The sequence below is a fragment of the Meles meles genome, chromosome 15 (genome assembly GCF_922984935.1).
Source record: "Meles meles chromosome 15, mMelMel3.1 paternal haplotype, whole genome shotgun sequence".
NCBI lineage: Eukaryota > Metazoa > Chordata > Mammalia > Carnivora > Mustelidae > Meles > Meles meles.
In genome coordinates this window covers 34,497,160-34,521,206 of record NC_060080.1, presented here as the reverse complement: position 1 = coordinate 34,521,206, position 24,047 = coordinate 34,497,160, and the positions used below count along the sequence as shown (strand labels likewise).

The 24,047-nt window shown below is 41.4% G+C and overlaps 1 protein-coding gene and 2 pseudogenes across 1 annotated transcript; 1 reads left to right on the top strand and 2 right to left on the bottom strand.

The window, feature by feature from the left end:
- The first annotated feature begins 3,840 nt into the window (after window positions 1-3,840).
- Window positions 3,841-23,058, top strand: LOC123925863 (cytochrome c oxidase subunit 7A-related protein, mitochondrial). Its single transcript, XM_045979432.1, has 3 exons — window positions 3,841-3,995; window positions 21,141-21,272; window positions 22,188-23,058. The coding sequence occupies exons 1-3, from the start codon at window positions 3,924-3,926 to the stop codon at window positions 22,326-22,328; spliced, it is 345 nt and encodes a 114-aa protein (XP_045835388.1). The 5' UTR covers window positions 3,841-3,923; the 3' UTR covers window positions 22,329-23,058.
- Window positions 13,459-13,981, bottom strand: LOC123925864 (annotated as a pseudogene).
- Window positions 20,828-20,903, bottom strand: LOC123926254 (annotated as a pseudogene).
- Window positions 23,059-24,047: the final 989 nt, after the last annotated feature.

The following is a 24,047-nucleotide window of genomic DNA, read 5'->3' as shown; positions in this document are numbered from 1 at the left end:
CACGGCCCTGCAGTCTGATTCATCCAGAGCCAGACCAGCGTTTGCGCTCACTCGCAATCACTTGGCAATTGACAAGCTTCTCTGCCCTGGGAACTGTGGTCACTTTCCCTCCGAAGAGGACAGGGAACAACCTGAAGGGATCATGATATAAAGAAAGACCATGCTTTGATGTTGGGTGGGATATGCAAATAAGAATGAGAATAGCTGGTTCAGGGCTGTCAGAGCGCTGGGTTTTATTTGAGAAATGAGACAAAATCTTCCTATGATCAGCCACTCCATGTGACATCCCAACCCACACTCTGCTACTGACATTTTACCTCCCACTGAACAGCCCGGCTGTTGTAACATTTTCAGGATTCTTAATTTATGTCTTGCAGGATCTAAAATCAGATGGCAGGAACTTTAGGAAAATAACCAATGTTGACAGGCACCTTTATACTTCAAGAAGCTGGTACACCTCAGTGCTGCTAAAAGTTGGGGAATGTTCTCTGCTTTCGTTTTCCAATATATGTCCAGACGACAGTAGAATGGAAGCGAAGAACTGTCCTAAATCATTTAATTCCTCTTTTCAATCTAAACTCTATTAAAACCCTTTCCTTTCACCTAGTATCTGTTAGCAAGCTTATATCTCTTTCTTGGTAGGAGTGATTCCAGCATTTTAAAATTAATTAATTAAACTGTTAATTGATTGATTGATGAACTTAAATTAATCAAGAAAAGACTTCTACATATCATCAAGAGCTATGGAAAAGTAAAATGATGGGGCACCGGGGTGGCTCAGTGGGTTAAGCCTCTGCCTTCGGCTCAGGTCACGATCCTGGGGTCCTGGGATCGACCCCCACATCGGGCTCTCTGCTCGGCAGGGAGCCTGCTTCCCCCTCTCTTTCTGCCTGCCTCTCTGCCTACTTGTGATCTCTGTCTGTCAAATAAATAAATAAAATCTTATAAAAAAAAAAAGAAAAAAAGAAAAGTCAAGTGACTAAAAGGTAAGATCAGCAAGTTAACACTTGTGTAAGCTTTATAAATTACTGAGCTGTTGATTCTCAGAACACTAGGGAGGGAAAGATGATGATGATGATTCCTATTTTACAGAAGAGGCAAATGAAGCTCCGAAAATGGAAATGACAAGTTGCAGATCGCTCAGCCTTGAAGAAACTGCAACTCAAACCCATATTGTATCTTTTTTTCTATTATAGGGCAATGTTGCTTTGTAAAAGCAGTGACTTTGGCTGGGCTGATCATACGAATATGCCTGAAACTTTTGCTCCTCTGAGTAGTGGCAGTGCTGAACACTTGGGGCTCTTGGGCTTACACCTGGCAAAGTCAGGATGCTGGTGTGAACCCTAGATCTGGAACACTCAGCCTTCAGCCTCTTCAGAATGAATTTATGTCTATTTCTCTATAATGTAGTCCTTAAGAGTACAGATTTTGAGCCAGATGACTAGCTCTGCTGCTAAGAGCTGGCCTGGGCAAGGGACTTTTCTGGGCCTTTGATGAAGGTTATGAAGATAAAGATAATAAAGATGAAAATAATAATAGCACTTGCCCCATAGGCTTGTTGTAAAGATTAAAGGAGTTTATTTGTGGGAAATACTATGTAAAAGTTAGTATTTATCTATTGGTTTTCCACCTGCTTTCATAAATTCATCAAAACATGCTTGTGAAAACCTTTAGTTTGATGATAAAGCTAAGAAAAGCTGTGCTCCATCCCTGGAGGTAGGAAACTGGTTTACTCCTTTCATACAGTACCTTGCACATAATAGAGGTACTGTACTTAAAAAAAAAAGGTACTTTAAAAACACCTTCATTATTATTATTTTTTATTTGAGTATAGTTGACACACAATATTATATGAGTTTCACGTGCACAACATAACAATTGAAGAAGTATATTATGCTATGTTTACTGCAAGTGTAGCTACTGTCTGTTCCAAAAGATCACTATTGTAACATCATTGCTATTTTCCTTATGCTGTGCCTTTTATTCCTGTGACTTATGCATTCTGTAACTGGAAGCCTGTATCTTCCACTCCTCTTTACCTATTTAGCCCTCCCCGCCCCCGCCTTCTCTCTGGCAACCACCAGTTTGTTCTTTGTCTTTATAGGTCTGATTCTGCTTTTTGTTTGCTTATTCAATTTTTAAGATTTTATTTATTTAATTTTTTAAAAAGATTTTATTCATTTGTTAGAGAGAGAAAGAGAGAGAGAAAGAGCATGAACAGGGGGAGCAGGCAGGCAGAGGGAGAAGCAGACTCCCCGCTGAGCAGGGAGCCAGATGCGGGGCTTGATCCCAGGACCCTGGGATCATGACCTGAGCTGAAGGCAGACACTTAACCAACTGAGCCACACAGGAACCCTCAATTTTTTTTAGATACCACTTATGAATGAAATCATGTGGTATTTGTCTCTCTCAGTCTGATTTGTTTCACTTAGCATAATACCTTCTGGATCCATCCATGAGGTCACAAAAAGCAAGATCTCATTCTTTTTTATGGTTCTATAATATTCCATTATATTTATTTATCTACACACACACATACACACCACCATCTTACTTATTTGTCTATTGGTGGACACTTGCTTCCATATCTTGCATATTGTAAATAATGCTGCAATAAACAGGGGTGCACACATATCTTTATGAATTAGTGTTTTTGTTTTCTTTGGGTAATACTAATGGAATTATTTATTCATGTGATATTTATAATTTTTAAAAGATTTTATTTATTTGTGAGAGAGCAAGCGAGCGTGCACCTGAGTGGGGGGCAGGGGGAGAAGGAGAGGGAGAAACAGACTGGAGAAACTTCCCCTGAGCAGGGACCCTGATGCCAGCATCAATTCCAGGGCCCTGGGATCATGACCTCGGCTGAAGGCAGAGGCTTAACCACTGAGCCACCCCAGAGCCCTGTATTTCTATTTTTAATTAAAGAGCATCTTTATATTAAACTAAAGTGAGTACTACTGGAACTTAAAGTGGTAGTCCTGGCTCTTCCAGGCCCAAGGTCCAAGTTTTTCAGGTGTTTCTAGTCTACCTCCTCTATGTTCCCTCCTTTATCTCAAAGGGCAGAGGTCTGGAAAAGAATGAGTAACCAACCAATTCCCATAAAACTCAGGTAAGAGTAAAAACCAGTTCTGAGAAACTGCAAAATTTACATCCTGCTGTCTGAAGTTTAAGTCACAATATATTTCTTTTGCACAAACCCAAGAAATTATCTTTATATAATTGGGGCGAAACCGCCAACAACCCTCTGTACTAAAAAGCTCTCCGCAGAAGATTCCACATTTTCTTATTTGCTCCCCCACTCCCAGGTTGCTGGAGAAGCCTGGCCCATGGATCCATACTCCCGACTGAGTGAGAGCGAGGCGCTTCACCAGGCGACCTATGGAAGGGAGGAAAGAAACCAGACTCTGTGCAAGTTTGCTCAATGAAGAGAAGCCTTCCACCCAAGGCCCCACTGGGTGACCCCTCAACTCTAGCTCTCCACGCCCCTCCTCAGACCTCCGCCCCAGGCCCCGCCCCAAGTCCCGCCCCAGGTCCGCCCCACTCGGTCCTGACAAGTCCTTTCGCCTCTGGCCTGATTCGCAGGGAGCTTGCGCATTTCTTGCGGCGTCTCGGCATTGCCCGAATCAAAAAATGTGTTCGAGGCAGGGGTGGGAACTTCGTGCTTTCTACAGACCCCGCTACGGTGGCTTTCTGCGCTCTCCTAGAGCTGTTTTTTTTTTCCTTCTTGGTCCTGGCACTCCGGCTTCTTGCTCCCTGATAGATTGCTGAAGAGGGCACGTTATAAATTAGGCGCTCTCTGGGCACCCGTCTCCTGGCGCAGGGTCCTTGGGCTGCGACTTAAGGCGACGGCAGGGAAGGCAGGGTCCTTCTCTGGGGCAGTCGCGCAGGTAGCGGCTGCGGGAAGCCGGACACCGGGCGTCATGTATTACAAGTTTAGTGGCTTCACGCAGAAGTTGACCGGAACGTGGGCTTCCGACGCCTATAGCCCGCAGGTACCGGTAGCGCCGGGCCGTCTCGGACAGAAGCGGCCGCCCGATCCTCTGTGCTTGGAAGTCTTGAGGCCGGAGGCGGCTGGGATTTTTGCCTGGGGTTCGGTTTGGCTCGCCCCGCACGTCCTGGCCCCTCTCCACGTCTGCTTGCAGCGGCCGTAGGGCCGCTCATTCTGTAGCTGCTTCCCCAGCCGGGCTGGTCCGGCACGGAAGCTGGGCCTGGCACTTGGCTGGGGTCAAGGTGACCTCCGAGGTCGTTGCTTCTGGGTCGTGGGGTGGCTTATGGGGTCGGCGTGGCCTAGAATGCGACCTGGCAAGAGTCTGAAGTTCGGCTTTGTCCTATTTAAGGAGGTTCCGCTTTTGGTCCCCGCAGTGCTCTGTTGTTATCCCCCCTTCCTAGCCCAAAACGCCGCATCAAAGCACGAAGTTGGAGGGCTTGGATGAGCACCGAGGGAAGTCATAGGGGCCGGAGAGGCTGTATGATCAGAATTGGGGGACTTAATGGGATCCTTCAAATATCCAATTGAATCTGGGCAATTACGTGCAACGACCTTCTCAGTTGTAAAATGGTTGACTGCAGCTATTTGAGTCTAAAAAGTAATCTGATTTCACTAATTTTGTTGGTTGGGAATTTCGGTCTCAGTTGTAGACTCTTAGTAAGAGCTAACATCCTGGCTTTGCCGTTTTATTTTTACGACCTTTATCAGGTTACTTAATTTTTTGTGAGCTTAGTTTCATCTAGGGCAGCTTTAGTACAGGTTAAATGAAGTGTCTTGTCATGTCTGTAGTAGTCTTTGGCAGGTGGTTGGTACTGGCAGGTGATAGGTAGCTAATTTTTCAGAAGTTGAGTGTGAGATACCATCGTGTTCGTTCCTGTTCTCATAGAGAAGTGTGGGAACGGTTGGTGAAATATGCAGTTGGTGAAATATTCAAGCTGGAATCGAATAGTAAGGATCCCAGGTGGGATGCTCTGTTGTTACCTCCTTCTCTTTCTGGGGGACACAGCAACTTGCCCAAGTGGGGATGATTTTTTAAGAGATTTCAGGGTCGCCTTGGTGGCTCATTAGGTTAAGTGTCTGACTTCAGCTCAGGTCATGGTCTCGGGGTCCTGGGATCGAGTCCCGAGTTGGGTTCCCTGCTCAGTGGGGAGTCTTCTCCCTCTCCCAACCGCACCCTTCCCACTCATGCGCTTGCTCTCTTCCTCAAATAAATAAAATCTTTTTAAAAAGTGATTTTAGTCTAAGATTAGATGTGCTGTTAATATTAACTAAAATAAGCGTGTCTGGGTGGCTCAGTCGGTTGAGTGTCTGGCTTCAGCTCAGGTCATAATCTCAGGACCCTGGGATCCAGCCATCCAGCCCTGCTCTCTGCTCAGTAGGGTGATGGCTTCTCCCTCCCCCTCTGCCTGCTGTTCCCCCGGCTTGTGCTTTCTCTCTCTGTCTGTCAAATAAATAAAATCTCTTAAAAGGATTAAGATAGGGCAGGTTTTGGGGATTCGGGAGGAAGGTTCCAGGTTTATAAATGTTGAACTTGTCGTGATGTCATGTCTGGTAGTAGCTGGATTTAGGAGTGTGGAATTTAATAGGTTTGGGTGTCTTCAGCCTATAGTTGGTAGTAAAAGCTGTGGTGGGGAGATCACCCAGGGAGCGCATAGGGAAGAAAGGCGGGAATGTGATTAGACTACAGAAACATGGAGGGGAGGATAGAGGAGGAACATTTATCAAAAGAACAAACCAGGATTAGAGGGGAAACCAGTGTGGTGTCACTGAAGCCAAGTTGGTAATGAGGTCTAAAGAAGTTGTTGTCAGCAATGATTTATTTCTTTTGCAGATTACAGGGGAATAGCTATTTCTGTCATATTTATTTCTATAGAAGAAGCGTAATTTTCAGTGCATTGATCATAAATGTTTCAGTTTAATGAGCTTTGACCAATGCATACACTGTAACCCATACCCCTGTTAACATATAGGAGTATTCCATCACGCCTAGGAAGTTCCCTTCCCTATCCCTGTCCACCTTCCTATTGTGACTCTTATAAATAAACCGTTTTTGCTGTTTTTGAATTTCATGTAAATGGAACCACACAGTACTCTTTTTTTGTGTAGGGCCTTTTTTCCCCCATCAGTATTTTTGAGGTTCATTCATGTTACATGTATTAGTAGCTCCTTTTATTGCTGTGTAGGATTTCATTGTGTGACTATATCACAACTGATTTGTTTGTGGTTGTAGACGTTCTTTTATTTTTTACATATTTGCCAGCACAAGCGGGAGTGGTAGGCAAAGGGAGAAACGGGCTCCCTGCTGAGCAAGGAGCTCGATGCCAAACTTGATCCCCTGACCTGAGCCGAAGGCAGACACTTAACTGACTAAGCCACCCAGGTGGCCTGTAGATGTTTTTTAAATAGGGTTTTAGCATAATCTAGGTTTTGCTACTTAGTAAGGAAGTAAAATTTTTGACTGAAACTAACATATATTGAAATTAAATTGGCTCCCAGAGCAGAGATTATCCTCAGATGCGTGTGGTACAGGTAGGGCGTTCAGATTTCTAGTGCCTCTTAAATGGTGTTTCTCTTGAGAATGTAATCTTCTTAGTTACTTAAGATTCTAACTTTGTGTTGAAAGAAGTGATGTGTAGGTTTTATATGTAGATTTCGGAGTGCTTATAACAAGCATCCCCCGAATCAGGTGTTCTGGCTTTGGCAGTTAGGATTATTTCAGTTTTTCCTTTCTTGGAAACATTAGCACCCTGTAAAATTTAGATGTTTATAATTTCCAGTATTATGTAAAGTAAATAACCTAACATGCATTGAATAACTTGATATGGAAAAACTAGTTTTCTAACAATGGTACAGATAGATATTTATAAATCAAGTTGATGGCAAGTAATTGTATTTTCCAGTGGTTGATTGAAAAGCATTTTCTTTATTTTTGTGTCCTATGTCAAAGTAAACTGCGCCTAATAAACACATGAAAAGAGGCAACATCATTAGTCATTAGGGAAATGCAAATCAAAACTACAGTGAGGTACCACTTCACACCTGCTAAAATCAAAAGGGAGACAACAGGTGTTAGTGAGAATGTGGAGACACTGGAACCCTACTGTATTGCTGGTAGGAGTGGAAAATGGTGCAGCCCCTTTAGAAATAGTCTGGCAGTTTCTTAAAAAGGGAAACATTTCTACCTTATGACTCAACAATTCTAGTTAAGATGGCAGGATGACCTAGGTAAAGGAAACTGTGAGAATGAAGGAGGGGAGGGGGCTGCAGGAGGATCACTGAGTAGTAAGTTTCGCTGTGGTAGGTGGAGATAGATCATGAAGGGTCCAGGATGGTAGGGCTTACTTTTATCAGAAAACAGGAATTTACAAAGCATCTTGATGGAGAAAGTTGTGGTAGAGTCTTGTCCAGAGGTTGAAACAAGGGCACACTTTTCACCTTCAGTTTCATGGAAGGTTTGTGATGGAGGAGCAAGTATCATGACAGAGCTATGCTTGGAAAGATAATATGATTGGGAGAAGCCGGACCAGGGATGTGTGTTAAACCCATGCAATAGTCCAGGGTCTTCCAAGTGGGAAACGAGTCTGGGGAATAAGGATTTAGCGACTAGTGAGGGAGATTGTGGGGGATGAGAAAGGAGGACTCCAGGATGACTGGGTAATGAGAGGATGGTGGTGCTTTCCTTATAATAAACAGGGAACTCCTGAATAGGTTTGTGAGAAACTGGGTGGATTTTGGACCTTCGGAGTGTGATGTGTCCTGGAAACATGGAGGTGGTGATATCTTGCTGGCAGGTAGAAAAAACTAACTTGAGTTGCTGCAGACTGAAACTTTTTTCTAGTCCTAAATCGGAGTGAATTCAGATCTGTGCACTGAAAAATTCTGTAATTTAAAATTTTTTAAAAAAATTGTGTTTCTCTTATTTCTCCACTCTTCCCTCACAAGAGGGAAACTTGGGCCAGTCAACTTTGAAGGGAAAGAAATCAAGTTGACTTTTGTCTTTAAAAATTTGGAGCAACTAGGGGCGCCTGGGTGGCTCAGTGGGTTAAAGCCTCTGCCTTCGGCTCAGGTCATGATCCCAGGGTCCTGGGATCAAGCCCCGCGTTGGGCTCTCTGCTCCGCAGGGAGCCTGCTTCCTCCTCTCTCTCTGCCTAGTTGTGATTTCTCTCTGTCAAATAAATAAAATATTAAAAAAAAATTTTTGGAGCAACTAGGGGCACCTGGCTGGCTTATTTGGTGAAGCATGCGACTCTTTGATCTTAGGGTTCTGAATTTGAGCCCTGCATTGGGTGTAGAGGTTACAATTTTTTTGTAAAAAAAAAAAACAATTTTTTTTTTTTAGGATTTTATTTCAGAGGAGAGAACACAAGTGGGGGGAAAGGGACAGAAGGAGAAGTAGACTCCCCACTGAGTGGGGAGCCCAATATAGGCTAGATCCTAGGACCCCAGAATCATGACCCGAGCCGGAGGCAGACTCTACCATCTGAGCCATCCAGGTGCCCCTTAAAAATAAAATCTTAAAAAAAATTTTTTGGAGCAACTAATTTATAATGGGAAGAACTCAACTGCTAAATATTGTTGCTGTTGAATGGCTCTTAATTGTAGAGGTAGTGATTGTGTAAATAGCTCGGAGATTTGTATTAAAAAGCAAAACTTGTGATTTCCACTTGGTCTCTAGTCCACTATTTTAAGAACAGCATTCACTGGTTTTCTCATTTGTGGGAGGTGTGGGAGGCTCTGCCATCAACTGCTGATTTGATTTACATGACTTTAGTTCCGAAATATTTAAGTCTACGTTGTGGTGAAGCTGTAGTTTATTTATACATTCAACAGATATTTAAATGTGCTCTTCGCTTTTTTTAAGTCTTGGGAAGTAAGAGCAGTGAACAAAACATGCCAAAATCCTGCCTTCGTGAGGCTTCCATTGCAGTAGGGGGAGACACAGTAAACAACGTAAAATTCAGTATGTTAGGTGCTTATAAGTGCTGTGGAGAAAAAAAAAAAGACCAGGAATGGGTGATGCGTTGTTAGAAGGGTAAGGGGGAGGACATGCAGTTTAAAAGGATGGTAAGGAAATGTCTTGCTGAGAAGGTGACACGGGGGCAAAAACCTGAAGGAGGTGAGGGTGCAGCCACGTGGATACCCAGAGAAGAGCATTCTAGGTAGAGGGAACAGTGCCTGGTGCCTGGGAGGTTTAAGGGGCTCCTCTAGGGGACTGGGGTAGAGAAAGGGGATGATGTAAGTGGTAGGGTGGTGGGGTTTGAGGGGTGCATCTCATGGCCCTAGAAGTCCCTGTAAGAACTTTGGGTTTTGCTCAGTGAGATAGGAGGCTTTGGAGAGGTTTGAGCTGAATAGTGAAATCTGTAGTCACCGGTTGCTGCATGGCAGTAGGTGTGGAAGTGGAGGGTGATCAGTTGGGAGGCTCTTGTAAAAATCCAGGGGTTTGGACCAGAGTGTGGATTGGTGGAGATGGGTGAGAAGTGGTCAGATGCTGAGTGTACTTTGAAGGTAGAGCCAAAAGGATTTGCAGTTTGTAAGCTGTATTAAAAATGATTCTGGGCACATGGGTGGCTCAGTCCTTTAAGCATCTGACTCTTGATTTCAGCTCAGGTCATGATCTCAGAGTTGTGAGATTGAGCCGTATAGGGCTTCGCATACAGTGAATGAGATTTTCTCCCTCTGTCTCCCCACACTCATGTGCGCACGCACGTGCTCTCTCACTCTCTCTCAAAATCTTTAAAAAAAAAAAAAAAGATTCCAAGGATTTGGGCCTGAGAACCTGGAAGGATGCTATTGTCAGTTATTGAGATGGGGGAGGCCCGTAATTCTTCTATATTGGGACATCTGCAACCCTGGAAAGGGCATAGGGGACAGATTGGTTAATATCCATTCGTTTTACTTGTGGGGCCAGGACAGCTGAGTTATTGATTGTATGGTATAACAAAAGTGGGTGGGTTTGAATCCCATCTTTCTCATGGAATTTCAGCTTTGTTTTAATCGTCTGTAATTGAGCGGGGGGCACCTGGGTGGCCTAGTTGGTTAAGTGTCTGCCTTTGCCTTGGGTCATGATCCAGGATCGAGACCCTGCATCAGTCTCCCCCACTCAGTGAGGAGGCTGCTTCCTATGACTGTCCCCCCTCATGCTTTCTCTCTCTCTCTCTCAAATAGTCTTCCCCCCCCCAAAAAAAAATCATCTGTAACATGGGATGATAATACCTCATTTACAGGGTTAATGTGAAGAGTAAATTTATTTATGAAGATTATGTAGGGTCCTGAAAAGAAATGCTTATTATAAATGAAAGCAGAATGTAGAATTTTTTTTTTTTTAAAGATTTTATCCATTTATTTGACAGCATAAGCAAGGGGAGTGGCAGGCATAGGGAGAAGCAGCCTCCCCACTGAGCAGGGAGCCTGATGCTTAACTAACTGAGCCACCCAGGTGACCTTAGAATGTAGAATTTTATACCTGACTGTAAAGATGTTAAAATATGAAAAAAAGATTAGAGGAGAATATACAACTTATAATAGTTAATGGGATAAGATACTTGGATTATTGGTAACTTTAAAATTCCATATTCTAAACTTTGACAGTATTATAAATGGAAATGCGGAGTTATTTCAAACCACTAGGATGGTTGATACTCCTTTCTTCGTATGATACTGTTCAAAAACTGCTGTAGTTTTCAATCACTTGATAGGTGAACAAACACTGAGCGATTAGGTATAATCCTTTCTAAAAATGCTCTCACATTAGTTCTGTCAAAACAAGAATTTGACTTCAAACCATTTTCAGAGCTGCTTAGTAGAAAAAGTTTTTAAATTTTTGCATTCAAAGGGAAATGATCCTCCTAGAGGAAATACAAAGCTCACAGAATAAAGGAGTGTTTTAAATTCTTCAGTTCAGAGAGCAGTACTTTCTGATGTTCCTATCTCAGTAGTTAGGGCCTCCTATCCCATCTCTAACTCCTTCTGAATCTGAGTGTATTATATTTAGACAAGCAGGTTACTCACAAAACTTTCTTTATAAATCAGTTGTTGCCTTTAAGCAACAGTTGAAAAAGGGTAGTGGGGGCAGGTGGTAGAATATTTAAAAACGCAAGGCCCTGGACTTTAGAGGGGCCTGAGTTTCGACACTAGACACCATTCTTTTTGCTATTCGATCTTAGGCAAGTTGCCCTCTCTGATCTAGTTTTCTCCTCTGTAAAATGGGTATAGTAACATCTTGGTAGGGTTGCTGGCAGGATAAATGAGATGTTTGTCAAATACTTGACAGGATGCCGGGCATAGGACAAAGTCTGAGTATATAATTAGTGGCTCTTATTTCAGAACATTAATATCCATAATGGCAGGGATTGTGTCTGTCCTAGTCATTGTGCATTTTCAGTATAGAGTAAGTGCTCAGTCATATATGCTGAGTGAGGGGATGCAGTGCAGAAAAGTCCACAGTTCATGCCCATTCATGGGACTGTGCCAAAGAAATAGAAACGATGTTTACTTGGGGGGGGAGGAGGTTAATTGAAATATAGTTGATTTACAGTATTTTATTATATTTCAGGCATATAACATAGTGATTCTATAATTATATACATTACAGAATGCTCACCACTGTAAGTGTACTTAATCATCTGTCATCTTACAGCATTATTGACTATATTCTGTATGGTGTACTTTTTATCCTCCTGACTTACTTATTTTACAACTGGAAGTTGTATCTTTTAATTTCCTTTACCTCTTTCCCTTATCCTCCCACCCTCTCCCCTGTGGGCCACCAGTTCTCTGTATTTATGGGTCTATTTCTATTTTTTGTTTTATTTTATAGATTCCACACATATGTGAGATATTAATGGTATTTGTTTTTTCTGTCTTATTTCACTTAGCATAATATCCTCTAGGTCCATGTAAGTTGTTGCCAGTGGCAATATCTTATTTTCGTGGCTGAGTTTTACTCCATTATGTGTGTGTGTGTGTGTGTGTACACACACACCACATCTTCTTTCTCCATTCTATCAATGTACACTTAATATTGCTTCCATATCTTGGCTATTGTAAATAATTCTGCAATAAACATAAGGGTGCACATTTTTTTGCATTGATATTTTTGTTTTCTTTGGGTAAATACCCAGAAGCAGAATTACTGGTTTGTTTGTTTGTTTGTTTAGAATTACTGGTTTGTATGGTATTTGTATTTTTAATTTTTTGAGGAACCTCCATACTGTTTTCCATAATAGCTGCACCAGTTTATATTCCCATGAACAATGGATGAGAGTTGCCTTTTCTCTCTATCCTCTACACCCTTGTTATTTCTTCACTTTTTGACACTAACTATCCTTGTTGTGGTTTTGATTTGCATTTCCCTGATACTTAGTGATGTTGAACATCTTTTCATGTGTCTGTTGGCCATCTGTAAGTCTGCTTTGGAAAATAAGTGTTCATATCCTCTGCACATTTTTTTTTTTTATTATTGAGTTGTGTAAGTTCTTTATATATTTTGTATATTAACCCATTATTAGATATATAATTTGCACATAATCTTCTCCTAGTCAGTTGGTTGCCTTTTTGTTTCGTTGGTTTCCTTCACTGTGCAGAAGATTTTTTTTTAATTGTTTTTGTTTTTGTTTTTGTTTTTTTTTTAAGATTTTATTTACTTATTTGACAGAGATCACAAGTAGTCAGAGAGACAGGCGGGGGGCGGCGGAGAGGGGAAGAGCAGGTTCCCTTCGGAGCAGAGAACCCGATGCGGGGCTCGATCCCAGGACCCTGGGATCATGACCTGAGCCGAAGGCAGAGGGTTTAACCCACTGAGCCACCCAGGCGCCCCTGTGCAAAAGATTTTTAGTTTACTGTAGTCCCAGTTGTTTATTTTTGCTTTCGTTTCCTTTAGCTGAAGAGACCGATTCATAAAAATGTTGTTAAGGCTGATATCTAAGAGATTACATATGTTTTTAGGAGTTTATGATTTCAGGTCTTACATTTGGGTTTTAATTCATTTGGAATTTACTTTTGTGGGGTTTTTGTTTTTTTTGTTTTCAAATGATCCTTTATTGAAGTATTTTCCTTTGTAGGTTTTTTTTTTAAAGATTTTATTCATTTATTTGACAGACGGAGATCACAGGTAGGCAGAGAGGCAGGCAGAGAGAGAGGAAGGGAAGCAGGCTCCCTGCTGAGCAGAGAGTCCGACGTGGAGCTCGATCCCAGGACTCTGGGATCACCACCCGAGCCGAAGGCAGAGGCTTTAACCCACTGAGCCACCTAGGCGCCTCTCTCTCTTTTTTTTTTTTTTTTTTTTTTTAAAGATTTTATTTATTCATTTGACAGAGACACACAGAGAGAGGGAACACAAGCAGGGGTAGTGGGGGAGAGAGAAGGGTTCCCGCCAAGCAGGTAGCCTGATGCGGGGCTCAATCCCAGGACCTTGGGATCACAACCTGAGCTGAAGGCAGACACTCAACTGACTGAGCCACCCAGGCGCCCTCCTTTGTAGTTCTTAACTAGCTGGGTGTTCCACTGCACCACTGTTAATGCCATCTATGATGTCATGAGGGTGGTGGCCATCAACATTGCAGCCCAAAGATTGGGCAGTACCCACGATCTCTTTAATGGTTCCAGAGGGTTCGGTGGCTAAAGATTGGTGCCACATCTGTCAGGCAATGTTGACAATCTCATCAAAAGTCTCATTTCCCCTGTGCTTAAAGTTTTTCTGCTTCTGTCTCTTGGCTGTTCCTTGAGGGCTTTGATAATCAGGGCAGAGGCAGAAGGTACTATTTCATTCTGGGCCTAATTTGAATGGTCACTTTCACTGTAATCCCCAGAACCTTCCAGTCAACCAGTTGCCTTGGCGATGTCACCAGCCTTTTTTGGAGACAGACCCAGGGGGCCAGTCTTTGAGGCCAGGGACCGATGCGGCACCAACGTCCCCACCGGTGCTCCTCAAGTATACAGTACAGCTTTGATCTTGTTAGGGTCAAACTTAAGTGGCATGGTGGAGGTGGCTGGTGTTGGATGAACCCTGATTCAGGGCGACCCAAGACAGTTGCACCTTTGTCTCCTCCTAGTCCAAAGCCCAAAGCTCCTTTTTAAAAAAATTTTTTAAAAAAGTAATCTCTGTACTCAACATGGGGCTTGAACTCAGAACCCTCAGATCAAAAGTCATGCTCTGCTGACTCAGCCAGTCAGGTGCTCTGCATTTCGTTTCGTTTCTTTTTTTTTTTTTAATGTTTTATTTTAACTAATTAATTAATTAATTAATTTAGAGAGAAAGCAGTGGGTGGGAGGGGAAGGAGAGGGAATCTAGAGGAGACTCCACACTGAACACAGAGCCTGATCTGGGACTGGATCCCATGACTGTAAATTCCTGACCTGAGCCAAAACTAAGGAGTTGGATGCTCAGCGACTGAGCCACCCAGCACTTCCAGTTTCATTCTTCTGCATGTAGTTGTCCAGTTCTACCAGCACCATTTATTGAGGCGATTGTCTTTTCCCCATTGTGTATTTTTGTTTCCTTGTTGTAGATTAATTGACCATAAAAATAATGGTTTTATTTCTGGGCTCTCTGTTCCATTGATCCCTGTTTTTGTGCTAGTACCGTACTGTTTTGATTATTAAAGTTTTTGGTATATCTTGAAATCTGGGATTGTGGTACCCTCAGCCTTGTTCTTTTTCAAGATTGCTTTGGCTCTTTGGGACCTTTGGTTCCATACAAATTTTAGGATTATTTTTTCTTATTCTGTGAAAAATGCTGTTGGTATTTGATAGGGATTGTATTGAATCTGTAGGCTGCTTTGGGTAGTGAACATTTAAACAATATTAATTCTTCCAGTTAATGAGCATGGTGTATCTTTCCATTTATTTGTGTCTTCAGTTTCTTTCATTATTGTCTTAATAGTTTTCAGAGTACAGGTTTTTCACCTCCTTGGTTAAATTTATTCCTTAGGTATTTCATTCTTTTTGTAGTTGTAAATGGGGTTGTTTTCTTAATTTCTCCTTCTGGTACTTCACTATTAGCATATCGAAATGCAACAGTTTTTTGTATATTTTGTATCCTGCGACTTTACTGAATTCATTAATTTTTTGGTGGAGTCTCGGGTTTTTTTTTATATGTGGTATCATGTCGGCTGGAAATACTGAAAGTTTTACTTCTTATTATCTAGGATGCCCTTTATTTCTTTTTTTTAGTCTGATTGCTGTGGCTAGGACTTCCAGTACTGTGTTGAATAAGAGTGGGGAGAAGGGACATCCTTGTTTTGTTCCTTTTGATCTTAGAGAAAAAGCTTTCACTTTTCGCCATTGAGTATGTTAGCTGGTGGATTTATCATATATGGTCTTTATTATATTGAGATATGTTCCTTCTAAACCCACTTTGTTGAGACTTTTTATCATAAATGGATGTTGAATTTTGTGAAGTGTTTTTTCTGCATTTGTTGAGATGATCTTGTGATTTTTTTTATCCTCATTTTGTTAATGTTGTATATCCTGTTGATTGATTTGTGGATATTGAACCATTCTTGCATCCTGGATTAAGTCCCGCTTGATTGTGGTTTGATCTTTTTAATGTATTGTTGAATTCAGTTTGCTAAATTGATTGAGTATTGCTGATTGTTGAGTCTTTTTTGCATCTGTGTTCATCCGAGATACCAAGCTGTCATTTTCTTTTTTTTATTTGGTTTAGTATCAGGGTAATGCTGGTCTTGTAGAATGAATTTGGAAGAATTTCTTCCTCTTCTAGTTTCTGGAATCCTTTGAGAATGACAGGTACTAACTCTTCTTTAAATGTTTGATAGGAGGTATTACCTATGAAGTCATGTAGACCTGGATATTTATTTGTTGGGAGGTTTTGGGTTTTTTGTGTTTTTTTTTTTTTTAAAGATTTTATTTATTTATCTGACAGGCAGAGAGGGAACACAAATGGGCATTGGGAGAGGGAGAGGCAGGCTTCTTGCTGAGCAGAGAGCCTGGTGCGGGTCTCGATCCCAGGACTCCAGGATCATGGCCCATGCCGAAGGAAGACGCTTCACAACTGAGCCACCCAGGTGCCCCTGTTGGGAGTTTTTTGATTACAGATGCACTTTCTCTATTAGTAATTGGTCTGCTCAGATTCGCTATTTCTTCCTGATTCAGTCTTTGAAGATTGCATGTTTCTAGAAATTTATGCATTTCTTCTATGTTGTTCAACCTGTTGGCATAAAGTTTTCATAGTAGTCTCTTACAATCCTTTGTATTTCTGTGGTGTTAGTTACAACTTCTCTTTCATTTGGGATTTTGTTTGAGCTCTTTTTTCTTAATAAGTCTGCTAAAGGTTTATCAATTTTTATCTTTTTGAAGAACCAGTTCTTAGTTTCATTTTTTTTTTTAGTCTCCATTTAATTGATTTCTACATAATCTTTGTTATTTCCTTCTTTCTACTAACTTTGCTCTCCATTCTTTTTCTTGTTCCTATAGGTGTAAAGTTAAGGTTGTTGAGATTGTTCTTATTTCTTGAGGTAGGCCTGTATTACTTTAAACTTCCTCTTACGACTGCTTTTGTTGCATCCCAAAGATTTTGAACCATTGTTTCCATTTTCATTTCTCCGTGTATCTTTAAAATTTCCTCTTTGTGGGGCGTCTCGGTGGCTCAGTGGGTTAAAGCCTCTGCCTTCGGCTCAGGTTATGATCCCAGGGTCTTGGGATAGAGCCCCGCATGAGGCTCTCTGCTCATTGGGGAGCCTGCTTCCTCCTCTCTGCCTGCCTCTCTGCCTACTTGTGATCTCTGTCAAATAAATAAATGAAATCTTTAAAAAAAAAATAAAATTCCCTCTTTGAGTTCTTCCTTGATCCATGGATTGTTTAAGAGCAGGTTGTTTAGCCTCCCATGTGTTTGTGGGGTTTTTTTTTGTTGTTGTTTTTTGGGTTTTTTTTTTTTTTGTTTGTTTTTTGGCTATTATTGAGTTCTGGGTTCGTAGTGCTGTGAATGGAGAAGATGCTGCATCTTAAATTTATTGAGACTTGTTTTGTGGCCCAACATGTAATCTGTCCTGGAGAATGTTCCAGATGCACTTGAAAAGTATATATATTCTGCTGCTCATGGATGGACTGTTCTGTATATATCTGCTAGGTCTGTCTGGTCTGATGTTACCTTATTGATTTTATGTCTGGATTCTCTATCCATTGATATAAGTGGGGTGTTAAAGCCTCCTACTATTATTGTATTACTGTCAGTTTCTCCCTTTGTGTCTGTTAATATTTGCTTTGGATATTTAGGTGCTCCTGTGTTGGGTGCATAGATATTTACAGTTGTTGTAACCTCTTGTTGGATTATTCCCTTTATATAGTGCCTTCTTTGTTTCTTGTTACAGTCTTTGTTTTAAAGACCAATTTGTCTGATAAAAGTTTTTACTATTCCAACTTTCTTTTTACTTCCATTTGTGTGGAATATTTTTCTTTATATCCCTTCACTTTCAGTCTGTACTTGTCTTTAGGTCTGAAGAGAGCCTCTCAATAGACAACATATAGATGGCCCTTGTTTTTTATTCTTCGAATCACCCTTGCCTTCTTTTTTTTTTTTTTTTTAAGATTTTTAAAATTTTTATTTCTTTGTCAGCGTGCAAGAGTGTACAAACAGGGGAGTCACAGGCAGAGGGAGAAGCCGGCTACCCACTGAACAGGGAGCCTGATGTGGGACCGATCCATTACCCTGGGATCATGACCCGAGCCAAAGGCAGACACCCAATGACTGAGCCATCTAGGCGTCCCTGAATTACCCTTGTCTTTTGACTGGAGCATTTTGACCATTTACTTACTTACTTAATTAATTAAATAGGGTCCACACCTAGCCAGGAGCCCAGTGTGGGCCTCAAACTCATGACCCTAAGATCAAGACCTGAGCTGAGGGGGCGCCTGGGTGGCTCAGTGGGTTAAAGCCTCTGCTTTCGGCTCAGGTCATGATCTCAGGGTCCTGGGATCGAGCCCCGATTGATCGGGCTTTCTGCTCAGCGGGGAGCCTGCTTCCTCCTCTCTCTCTCTCTGCCTGCCTCTCTGCCTACTTGTGATCTCTGTCTGTCAAATAAATAATAAATAAAATCTTTAAAAAAAAAAAACCAAAAAACAAAAAAACCTGAGCTGAGATCAAGAGTTGAACACTTAACTCACTGAGCCACTCAAGTGCCCATTTTTTTTTAAAGACGATTTAAAGTAATGTACAAGTGACATTTTGTTAATTGTTTTCTAGTGGTTTTTGTCATTTTTTTCTCCTCTCTTCCCTTGTAATTGGTGACTTGTGTTTTGCTAGGATTCCTTTCTTTTTATTTTCTTGTGGATTTATTGTAAGTTTTTGGTTTCTGGTTAGCTCAGGTTTCATATGTAGCATCTTAAGGATATAGCAGTCTGTATTAAGCTTATGGTTGCTTAAGTTCGAACACATTCTAAAACCACTATGTATTAAATCCTCCCCATGTATGTATATGTATATGATGTCATATTTTACATCTTTATCTTGTGAATCTCAACAAATTTTATAGGTAATTGATTTTACTCATCTTTTAATTTTCATACTAGTTTTATAAGTGATTGACTTATTACCCTTATTATATGTTTGGTTTTACAGTGAGGTTTTTTGTTTTGTAATTTTCTTCTAGTTACAGCCTTTTCTTTTGGGCTTAAAGTCCCTTTAACATTTCTTCTAATTCGTGTTGTGCTGGGGCAGCCTCAGTGGGATGTTTGGAGCTGAGGCAGGTGCGTGTGGTGGAGGATTCCTGGGGGAGAGCTGCAGCTGGTGTGGGCTGGGGCTGGAGGCTGCAGGCTGGCTAGCATGCCTGCTCCCATCTGCACTGTCAAGGCAGAGGGCGAACGTAAACAGAGAGAGTTCCAGCAGTTCTCCCACCATTTAATAGTTGTTCTAGCATCAGTATATGAGGTTTTCTTTACTTATAGTCTGTTTGCCTTTTATTTTATTTTACTTTTTTAAGATTTTATTTACTTGAGAGAAAGAGAGTGAGAGAGCACGACAGGGAGGAGGGTCAGAGGGAGAAGCTGACTCCTCGCTGAGCAGGGAGCCCCACCAGGGACTGGATCCTGGAACTCTAGGATTATGACCTGAGCCAAAGGCAGTCGCTTAAGCCAATTGAACTACCCACGTGCCCTCTATTTGCCTTTTAAACTGATTGGTTTTTTTTTTGCCCTGCCCCCAGGTTGGGTGAATCTGTGTGTGGGCCTCCCAGTGCTGTCCCTCCCCACTGCAGTTCTAGTATCAGGTGCGGTTCCTGTTGTTACCAGGTCTCTGTTTCCTGCCATTCTCTGTGTGGTCCCTCTATCCTTTGCTATGCAGAAGCTCTTCAGGCGGAATCACTCTCTGTGTGTAGGTGTAGATTTTGTGTGTTCCTGGAGGAAGTGAGTTCGGGGTCTTTCTGTGCTGCCATCTTGGACCAGAACAAGTTTGCTTTAATGCCTTTTAGTTGCCCCGTTGATCTTAATGCTTGCCTGGTGGGAGTATCATTGAAGCTTTCAATATATGATCTTTAAACTAGGTCTTGTCAGTTATAAGTAAGTTTTTATGTCTTTGAGGAGATTAAGGACCAGGGGTCTGACAACTCTGTTAATTTGAACAAAGGATTTTCTCTTTCATCTGTAAAATGAAAGAGACTGAGCTTGAACTCTACTTCCTAACTTTAAATTTTATTTTTTTAGATAGAATTTAATATAAAAGGATGCAGTTTTATTGGTTTGTAACTCTTAGCTCCTATCTTTTTGAATTTAATATAAAAGGATGCGATTTTATTGGTTTGTAACTCTTAGCTCCTGTCTTAATCTCCGGGTTATTTTGGAGACCCATCTATAAACCTGCCACTGTGGCTTTACTCTATCGATAGAAAACCAGAGTTCCCCTGCGGTACTACGTCTTGTTTTAATAGCTTTATCGAGATACAGTTCACGTCCCATACATTCAGTCATTTAAAGGGCATAACTCAGTAGTTTTTAGTGTATTAATGGATATTGTGCAACCATTACCACATTAATTTTAGAGCATTTTTGTCACTTCCAGAAGAAACCTATACCCTGCAGTTATTGCCACCCCCTATTGCTCACCTCCCAGCCCTAGGCAGCTGCTGATCTACTTTCTGTCTGTGTAGATTTTCCTATTCTGGACTTGCATATGAATGGGCTCATAGAAGATGTGGTCTTTTTGACTAGCTTCTCTTACTTGGCATGTTTTTAAGGGTTATCCTTATTGTAGCCTGTGACAGTACTTCATTTATCTCCCCCTTTAGGTTCTTTTTAAGCCTGTGTTCCTGTCTGTGTGGCCCAGGGAGCTGCTAATCGCAGACTTGTGTTGACTCCCAGTGTCATTCAGTGGATATCGCTGACTGTGTGCTGGTTGCCTGTGGCAGGCACGCTGCTTTCGGCACACGGTGTCTCCGGCCGTCTTTCCAGGGCTAGATCCCAGTGCTTTTAGATAACATGTCACTGATGAGAACACTGAATTTCCTTTTACACTGTCTATTTAACCTACAGGCTTATTAATGCCAGAAGGTTCAGTTACTCTAATTGTTTTGTTTTCTGGTCCTGAAAGACAGGTCTCTTACCATTACAGGCTCCTCCAAATTGAGAGATTTTTTTTTTTTACTGTGTGTCTGCACACTTTCTGCTGTCTTCTCTGGAGTTAGAACATGTTAGTACATTAGCTCACCCAGAGGAGAAAAGGGACAGCTGGGTCTCTTTGGAAATCTAACCAAAAGTTCATAAAGATTTTAAACGATTTACTGATTTGATAGGAAGATAGGCATAAGAGTTATTTCTGGAAGCCCAGATTGGGTTTTTGTGGTTGTCTGCTTCCCCTCCTCCCCCACCCCCATTTTAATGGCAGGGAATTCTTCTTCCTTGCGCAGGGGCCATGCTAATCTTCTCTGTATCGTTCCAATTTTAGTATATGTGCTGCCGAAGCGAGCACGGCAGGGAATTCTTCTTGATGGGGTTTGCTGTGGGAAAGTGGACTAAGGTATTTTGCTGAAAGTTTAAGGACTTTAAATCTTAAAATTAAAGGCCTTGTAATGCAGACTCAGAGAGCCTTTCCTTCCTTCTTGTGTGGTTGAATTACTGCCTCCAGGATTTCAGACAGCCTGCTTGTTGAAAGGTTGTTCATAAGCCCAGGCATGCTTTCAACTTGACATTTTCCTTTTTCCTACAGGGATTAAGGCCTTTGGTTTCCACAGAAGCACCACCTATCATATTTGCCACACCAACCAAACTGAGTTCTGATTTTCCTGTATATGATTATGCTGGGAAAAACAAAGTGCCCGAGCTGCAGAAGTTTTTCCAGGTGAGAGAAGACACTAAACAGACACTAGAGAATAAGTTGTTATTTCTGCCATGAGTTTTCTTCTAGTTATTTTTTTTGCTTGCTTGATATTAAAATTCACTGAGCTATTAGAAGTAGGGGAGGCTCTCTTGGGTTTGCTGATCAACAGAGAGAAGCCAGAATTGCATTTTAGAATGTTATTAACGGTAATCTACATGCAGATAACTGAGAGGTCAGTGACTCGGCATCTCAGGTGCGGTGGGAGCGGCACTGTGTGCTCCTCCTGTTGCAGCCTCAGAAATGTATGCAGATTCAGGACCGGTTTGGGGACTTTGGTCAGTTGAATCCCTTTTTATCCAATAAGTAAGACTTGATGGGGCAATTGGGGTCTTGAGTTACTGTGGGGGAGGGAGTTTGGAGACTGCAAAATAATGGATTCAGAATTTTATGGAGTTTCTTTTTTAAACAAGGGTTTAACAGCTTACTGGAAAGAAGCTGCATACAAAATGGACTAGAGCGTATTAATTGACCTGGTGTGCTCAGCCATCACTGGCTAATGATCGGAGGTCACTAAATGTAGGGCATTTCTTGTGCCTGTGGTCGTTTAACTGTGGATTACCTTTGCCTTTAAAAGAAATCCACCAATGCTGCTTTCCTAATTGAGCAAGATACGGTAAATTATTTTGAAACGTGGAATTTGTTGCATGCATGTTCCTGAGGCTCCATTTTGGGGAACAGCTTTGGCCTTACAGGCTGTGGCTGCATTTAGAAGAAAACGTATCCCACTCTTTCTGTCCGCGTTCTAATGGATTAGGGCTTTTTCCACTGCAGTGTGTCGATGGATTACTTCTAAAGTAGTGACATTTGTTCTTCATTAGCCTAAACTGTAAAATCTTTTTATTATTAACCATGTCCTTGGTAATTCTTGCTTTCCAGAAATCCGATGGTGTGCCCATCCACCTGAAACGAGGCCTGCCTGACCAAATGCTTTACCGGACCACCATGGCGCTGACGCTGGGGGGGACCATCTACTGCCTGATTGCTCTCTACATGGCTTCGCAGCCCAGAAACAAATGACTTAGGCTGCGGAGGACTGGTTTGCTTTTTGGCATAAACCCTTTGAATTTTCATTTTTCACTGCTCTGTAAACATTTTCTTTTTTTACTTGAATGGTTTACTTAACATTTTCCCAGATAAATAGGAAGATATTAAGGCAGTATTTTGTTTTATGAAATGCACATGGTCCGTCAGAGCTCATTGGACAGTTAAAACTATTGCTTAAAGAAATGCTGCTGCTCCTTGGGCTCCTGATTTCCCTGGAGGTTCTAGAGGAAGGTTGCACACAGGCTCATTGACAGCAGTCTGTGCTGAGGTCCTTAGGGACTCAGAGTGGTGTTTTTGAGCATGGGGTACAGAGGCCTTTCTGGATTTGGATGTGGTTGAAGAAGGAAGAGAGAAAGCAAGGCCAGGAGTATGAAATGGAGGTTTACGCTAGTAGACACCTTGGGGTTTTTTCATTCTTGCAGTAAAATGTTGAAAATTATTTGCAGCCTGACTCTGTTCATTGGACAGTTTGTTTCCAAGGGTTATTTGCCTCACTTCAGATCTTTAGTGAAATTTTATGTGTAATTGTTTGTATTTATTCCACCTCGGGAACAGAAGACACCTGTTCAGTGTTGCACTTTAGACCGGTGTGTTTTATTAATGCAGCTGTGACACAAAGTCTCCTTTACCTTTTCAAAATGTTATGGCTTTAAATTATGATTTATTTTGATTGTGGAATAAATACATGAATGAAAAATCTCAATTTTGAAGTCCTTTTGAATGACCTTTCAGAATACTTTCAGGATGCCAGAGGCATCTTAAACCCGAGTCTCATTTCTTTCTTTTTAATTAGGCACCAGATGATCTTTACAGAATGATTCCTCAAAGTCATGTAATAGGCTAATGGCATATTGATGATTACCATGTTGTTCCTTATAAGAAAGCAGCTCGCCCCTTAGTGAAATGTGCCTGTAATACACAGTTCATTTAGACATTAATTTCCTGTGCTGTCACAATCGGTAGGCTTCACATACGTATGTTCTATGAATGCTGAGAAAAGGTGGGATTTTATTATCAATAAAGTGGTAGTCTGCGTCTTGCTGTAGCAAGGAACAGTGACCTTTTACTGAGGGTAAAATAAACACCCAGCAGCATCCTCACAGGCTAGCAGGCCCTTACTTGTCTGTACAAATCTAAACTTCATTCTTCTCTGTATTTCCTCCAAGTTTTTATTTTGAAAAACTTCTGACTACAGAAGGACTTTAAGAGTAGTGTGGTATACACCTGTATAACCTTCACTTAGCAATATATTTGCGTTTTCTTGTTCTCTTACAAATGCAGACACACATAATGAATGTATGTAAACTCACATTTGTTCTTTGCTGAATCAATTAAGATTAAGCTATGGAATTATGATAATTCAGCCATAAAAACTGTAGGCAGTACCTTTAAGAATAAGGACATTTTCCTTTGTAACCATAATACAGTTGTCACACTCCATTTAACATTGATAACAATACTATTTAATATATATTCTATATTTAAATTTCCCAGGCATCCCAATAATGTGTCCTTTATAGTCGTGTTTTTTAAAATAACAGCTCGATCTCACCACCCTGAGATGTTGACCCAAGCTGAAATTGAAAGTCAGACGTTCAACTGACTGAGCCCCCCCAGGTGCCCCTACAATTCACCTATTTAAAGTGTATAATTCAGTGGTTTTTACTGTATACAGAGTTGTGCAAGCATCAC